General features: G+C 39.2%; 1 protein-coding gene across 1 annotated transcript; it reads left to right on the top strand.

The window, feature by feature from the left end:
• The first annotated feature begins 3,427 nt into the window (after positions 1 to 3,427).
• On the top strand, positions 3,428 to 5,967 carry LOC133715423 (aspartyl protease AED3). Its single transcript, XM_062141911.1, has 3 exons — positions 3,428 to 3,957; positions 4,349 to 4,823; positions 5,265 to 5,967. The coding sequence occupies exons 1-3, from the start codon at positions 3,466 to 3,468 to the stop codon at positions 5,621 to 5,623; spliced, it is 1,326 nt and encodes a 441-aa protein (XP_061997895.1). The 5' UTR covers positions 3,428 to 3,465; the 3' UTR covers positions 5,624 to 5,967.
• Positions 5,968 to 6,453: the final 486 nt, after the last annotated feature.

A 6,453-nucleotide genomic window follows, 5' to 3' on the forward strand; every position in this document is an offset into this window, starting at 1 on the left:
GGCCTCACTTTGAAATTAAAGTGCGAGGTTAGAGTTTATTGTCACTTTTCGATCTCATATCCACATCTCGACCGTTCAGTTTTTACGTACTAATGTATAGATCATCTCTGCAAAATTTCAGCCAATTTAATTATTTTTAAGGTATCATGATCTAACTCGCTTAAACCAATGGACAAACTGAATTTATCCAACCTGAACCGTATTAGCTTTAAGACAGTTATCAATGCCTTAACAACCATCAATTTGGTTGAAGTTTTGCAGAGATGATCTATACATTAGTACCTAAAAACTGAATGGTCGAGATGTGGATATGCGACAGAAAAGTGACCCTAAACTTTAAAAACGAATTTTAATTTCAGAGCGAGATCTCACTCTAAATAGGATCTGTATGTGTGTGTATATATCATTTTGATATATTTTTCCCCATCTCTATCGGATGGTCCTTGACTGCTTGTATTCATCCATATATTGCTTTGTAGAAAGATATGTCCACATTCTCATGGCCAGGTACATGGGTCAGAATTCAGGTCTCATAGTGCAAGCTCACCAAATTATGATTGTGTGATGACCTAATGAAAACGTTTGTGTCTGGTGTGCAACACACCATGCATGTACTTTGCCTTTTCTGGGATCATCACGCAACAAACGCCCATGCCTCAAAAGTACTATGGACCATTGTCTAATTTGGAAAGAAAACCGTTCAAGAACAATCTACATTACTCGAAATAGTTAGACTTTTCCACCTTTGTATAATTAAGCCGAGTTTTTATCAAGAAAAAAAAAAATTAAGCCGAGTATGATGTATTAGATGTTCCGAAAATTTCATCCAACATTGTGGATTCATGGAATTGAATTTTATTAAGATATGAAAATAAATTGAGTGAAGAGATATAAAATATAAAATTCATTTATTCCATGTAAGTGAATATGTCATGAATTCGTACATTAAAAGGCCATAACTGAGTACTTTGGTTAGGTTCAAATATCTGCCATTGCGGTGAGTACTTGTTTGGTTTTAGACTTCTAGTTTAGAACATTGCTTTTATTTTGAACACGTACAATCCAAATTTTTTTTTTTTTTCGATGGGTACAATCGAGAACATTGGTGAGTAATTTGGTTAGGTTCAAATATCTGCCATTGCGGTGAGGACTTGTTTGGTTTTAGACTTCTAATCTAAGACATTGCTTTATATTGAACACGTACAATCGAGAACATTTTTTTTTTTCCGATGGATATAATCGAGAACATTGGTGATTTGGTGTGTGTCAAGAAGTGAACAAAACAATGTGCCTCAAAAGTAAACGTAAAAGGACTTTAAGATGAATTTTATATCATTCTCATTGCTCAAGTAGATGTTATTAATTACGGGAGAAAAGGGAAAGAAAACTAGAATACCAGTAGCAATTCTGACCAATATTCCTACTGCATTAGATCTGGAGAGACAATAACATGTGGTGGCATGGAGTTGCTCGATCGCGATCTAGAGCTAAATATTTCTGCATTTTTCATTTTAGCACAGAATGCAAATCCCTAGAACTGCTGTTTAACAAGCACTCGATTGCTTCTTAAGAAATTAAACCTTTCAATGTAAATATTTGTTTACCACATGCGTTCAGGCAAAAGAAAATAAGGTCTCAACTTAGCTTGAGAAGAAAGAGAGGATGAAAATTGGTTATGTGGAGAATACTGAAGTATGACAATGTTGCTTTACCATAGAAAATATCTCATGAAATAATAGCAACATATGGAGTTTATGTGTGCCGAATGCGACTGCTATTGGCCAAGCCAGACCTGAGGTTTTTTCGTCCTTTCGGCTAAGAGCACACGATATATAGCAGTCTACAGGACAATTCTCCCATTAATTATTATAACTCCTGTGCAACAGAGTATATAATTATTGGAGTGTGGAAACACTAGAAAAAAGATATTCTGATAATTGATATGACCACAAGACATCATGTAACGCGACGTTACGTTAGTATCTCTATTGGAAATTGTTACCAAGATGATGAAATGGTGTAAATAGATAGAGGAGGGGGAGAGGATCCTCTCCTGAACACTTATTTTACCTGAGCTTCCTAACCTTTGAAGAGGAGGTGAGACTCATCATGGGTTATTAAGTGTTGCATGATTTTGCTGGAAGAGTAGAGTGCAAGACAAGGCAGAGTCACAGTTAATTGATCGAGGGAGAACTTTTGTACTCAACCCTATATATGTATAACACTTGATGAACTTGAGGCAATTGTTCATCTCCTTAAGCATTATTGAACTAAGCTAAGCTCCTAATCTAGCTAGTTGCTGCTTCCTCAGTTTTTTTTTTTTGGCTGAAACTAGGAGCTAAGAGAGGCAGGAAGCCCCTTAACCCCTAGAATTTATTGAAAGAAAAGGAAATAATACAAGAGGAGGGGGACAAAAACCAAAATCTAATATAGCTACCGCAAACGAAATTGCGGCAGACCTAAATGGTCCCTATTACAGTGACTCAGTGAGCATGAATAAAGGAGGGAGGCATATCCCACCACACCAAACTAGTAAAAGTTGAACCATAATTTGCCAAAGCATCCGCTACTTGATTACCTTCTCGAAAAATATGTGAAGAACTGAATTATATTTGCGAAATACAGTGTAAACAGTTAGCCCACTCAATGCGAAGCTTCCAAGAGACTAAATGAGGGCTGCTTCCTTAGGTTAGTTCAATGACAAGCCCTAGCTATAAGACATAAGATTGGAAGCAAGTAGAGCACAAGATAATTATAAAGACAAGATATTATCTGTTCTAGATCGAATGATATGCAGGGAAACAAGTCATAAGAGGCCCCCCAGCCCACAAAAGAAAATGGGATACAGTCTGTTCTAGCAATGCAAACAACTACACTCCACTAACTAATTCGATCTACATCATCTACATGTACTGTACCCCTTCCACTAGACATACTATATGACTAATTATAGTAATACTATATCCCCCATTTCCCAACTCAAAGGGGATATCTCTCTCTACCTTTCAACAAAGAACAAGTTTGTGTAAGTTCTTTGTTTCCAAAATATTTTTGACACCTTATTTTCTCTCCTTTGTGTTCTTTTAAGTTCCAATTCTTATGGTATATTCCTTACACACCTATATTATTACACTGTTATACTGGACAGTTTTACTAGTGCATTGGTTCACTTAACATGGTTAGCCGAAGACGAAACCCATTAACCTTACCGATTACATGTCGACTACAGGTAGGACGATCGAGAAGTGAGATGTTAATAGTACTAAGGTGTCTTGAAGAAATGCGAAAAGAATAAAAAGAATGTAGAAACTTAAAAGTAAAAGTAAAGAGTCTTTTAGTAAAAAGATTTGCCAAAAATATCCTACCCATAAAAATTAAAGTAGAAAAGATGGTTAAACAATGTGCCAAACTATATATAAGCACACTCCTACACACTAAATCATCACACACTTGACACCTTGAGCCATGGCAGCTCTCTCCTACCTCTTCTCACTCTCCTTCCTCTGCTTCTCCTTAGCTGCCCAAGCCCTCAACAACCCAGACCCCAAATGCAGCGCCACCAACGACCACGGCTCTAACCTCCAAGTCTTCCATTTCTACAGTCCATGCTCCCCCTTCGGACCCGCAAAGTACGCACGTCCTCCTCCCTGGGAGGAGTACGTGCTCCAAACGCTGGCCAATGACCAGTCCAGGCTCCAGTTCTTGGCCAGCCTCGCCGGGGTTAAGAAATCTATCGTCCCCATTGCGTCCGGACGACAGATCATTCAGAGCCCCACGTACATTGTGAGGGCCAAGATTGGGACTCCACCTCAAACTTTGCTCATGGCTGTGGACACCAGCAGTGATGCTGCTTGGGTTCCTTGCAATGGCTGCGTTGGCTGCTCTTCCAATGTCTTTAACTCTCTCAAATCCACCACCTTCAAGTCCATTGGTTGTGGAGCACCTCAGTGCAAGCAGGTAGTTACCAGTGATCTTCATTTTCAGCTTTTCCAGTTTCTAAATTTGAGTCCCTCACATGGTTTAATGATTAATGAAAGAGCTCTTCGAAAAGCAGATTCCCCCTTTCTTAGCACATAAGTGAAGAACGTGACCACTCTTTATTTAATACATAATTATGTGCACTTTACCAAAATGGAAAAATGATTTGGAACAATGTTTATTGCATCCATCCATGTAGATGTTTTAATAACAAACAGATCTCTTAAAGTAGATAATCTTTTATTGATTAACTATATGATAAAGGGGTCAATAATGTGTGCCCTTATTTTTGGTACATAATAATGTGTAAGAGTGCTTTCACCAAAATGGTCAAAAATGATTCACCATCATGGCATGTGGATTTTCACAGGCACCCAACCCCAGCTGTCTTGGAAGCACCTGCAGCTTTAATGTTACCTATGGAGGTTCCACCATTGCATCAAACCTGTCACAAGAAACCTTCACCCTAGCCAACGATGCCGTACCTGCCTACACCTTTGGTTGCATCCAGAAGACCACCGGCAGCTCAGTGCCACCGCAGGGTCTGCTGGGTCTTGGCCGAGGGCCGTTGTCGCTTCTGTCCCAGACTCAAAACCTCTACCAATCCACATTCTCATACTGCCTCCCTGGCTACAAGTCACTGAACTACTCTGGGTCACTGAGGCTTGGAACTGTTGGGCAGCCCATTAGGATCAAGTACACCCCATTGCTCAAGAACCCTAGGAGGTCATCACTCTATTATGTCAACTTAAATGCAATTAGGGTTGGAAGGAGAATTGTCGATATCCCCCCAGCAGCTTTGGCTTTCAATCCCACCACTGGCGCAGGGACAGTCATTGATTCTGGTAATTTTTATCAAACACTTACTGATCTAATCAATTGCTCTGTTTTTTAATTAAAAAGAATGTTTTTGATATAATGATTCTTGGATCCTTGTTGATCTTATTGTCTACATCAATCACATGTACGTTGCTGTGACATGTGACTAGACCACATGTCATGATTTAGCCAGAGGACCCTCTTGGACTTCGGATTTGGCTTTTATCCTAAATACAAAATTCCCCCAACGTACTTTTAATTATTATGACCCTTGCCTCTTGGTTCCATTTTTTAGAAAATCAAATTAGTAATAGCTCTGGATAATTAGATTTTGGGACCTCTGGTCACAAATCTGAGTAAAATGTTTGAGAAAATAATGCATTTTTTGTTGTTGTTATAACTGTTTCGAGTCCTCGTAACATTTGTGCACGTTAGTGTTAAGAGAGTTTGATTTTCTTTTATTTCAGGCACTGTTTTCACTCGTCTAGTGACACCCGCCTACGAGGCAGTCCGCAACGAGTTCCGAAGGAGAGTTGGCCGCAAGCTACCGGTGACGTCCCTTGGCGGGTTCGACACATGCTACACTGCCCCAATCGTCGTGCCCACGATCACTTTCATGTTCTCGGGCATGAACATGACGCTGCCCATCGAGAACGTAGTGATCCGGAGCACGGCAGGTAGCACCACATGTTTGGCCATGGCAGCGGCGCCAGACAATGTGAACTCGGTTCTTAATGTGATTGCCAACATGCAGCAGCAGAATCATAGGGTGCTGATTGATGTGCCCAACTCAAGGCTTGGTGTTGCCCGTGAGACCTGCACCTAACTCCTTTGTTTAGTTCGATCATTTCCCAAATCCCATGACTCTGTTTGGTCATTGGGGCCTAGTGTTAACTAGTACGCACAGTATTACTATTCTAGTTTTCTGCTTGGATGAATTGGGTTGTGACAAAGCTTTGTGTTATTATGGCTATAACTGTTAAAAGATGGACTAGCAATAGTACAAGATCCAAATTTGATATGATTTGTAGCTTTGTACCGACATATATTCACGGGAGTGGCTTAGCTTTGTGTCTTTTTTTCAATTCACGGGTTAGGATTTGCGAAAGGCTTGCACAAGTACCCTGTCTCTAAGGTTTTTGATTCAATAAATTTTAGTATTAAGTTTAATTGTTTGCTTTTTGTTTTTCTTTTATTTTGTTCCAATGCATAGCAATAATGAGAAGAAAGGCTATAATCATTAATATCGGATTGAATGAACTTCATAAGTCATTCCGGTCATTCCTCTGGACTATATAAAGACTACCATTTTCGTACAAAGTATATTTTACTAAACCATGAGCTATCTTTTTGCATTTTCTAAGTTGGAAAATGAAATTTCCAGTATTACATGCGTGCATGAGATTCTTGATGTTTTCTATCGTATTTCCTTCTTCAACTCAACAAATTTCATAGAGTTGATTTAGTAAAGTCTGAGATTTGTTAACAACTTCGATCTCCTGCGGTAGAATAGAAGCTTCAAGAGAAAAACAAATGTCCACCTTTTTGTGCCAAAAGTTCAGTTACGAGTGGAAAGAAGCTTTGAGCTCTAATTTATACCTAGCTTAATGTGAGGCAGATTTTGGTAGGGTGTTTTTAGATGAACTGGTTTCTTTT

This window comes from Rosa rugosa, chromosome 6 (genome assembly GCF_958449725.1).
Source record: "Rosa rugosa chromosome 6, drRosRugo1.1, whole genome shotgun sequence".
In the NCBI taxonomy this organism is placed as follows: domain Eukaryota; kingdom Viridiplantae; phylum Streptophyta; class Magnoliopsida; order Rosales; family Rosaceae; genus Rosa; species Rosa rugosa.

Coding starts and splice junctions, on each gene's coding strand:
- LOC133715423 (XM_062141911.1), top strand. CDS start 3,466: ATGGCAGCTCTCTCCTACCTCTTCTCACTCTCCTTCCTCTGCTTCTCC. Junction 3,958..4,348: donor GAGCACCTCAGTGCAAGCAG/GTAGTTACCAGT, acceptor GGATTTTCACAG/GCACCCAACCCCAGCTGTCT. Junction 4,824..5,264: donor AGGGACAGTCATTGATTCTG/GTAATTTTTATC, acceptor CTTTTATTTCAG/GCACTGTTTTCACTCGTCTA.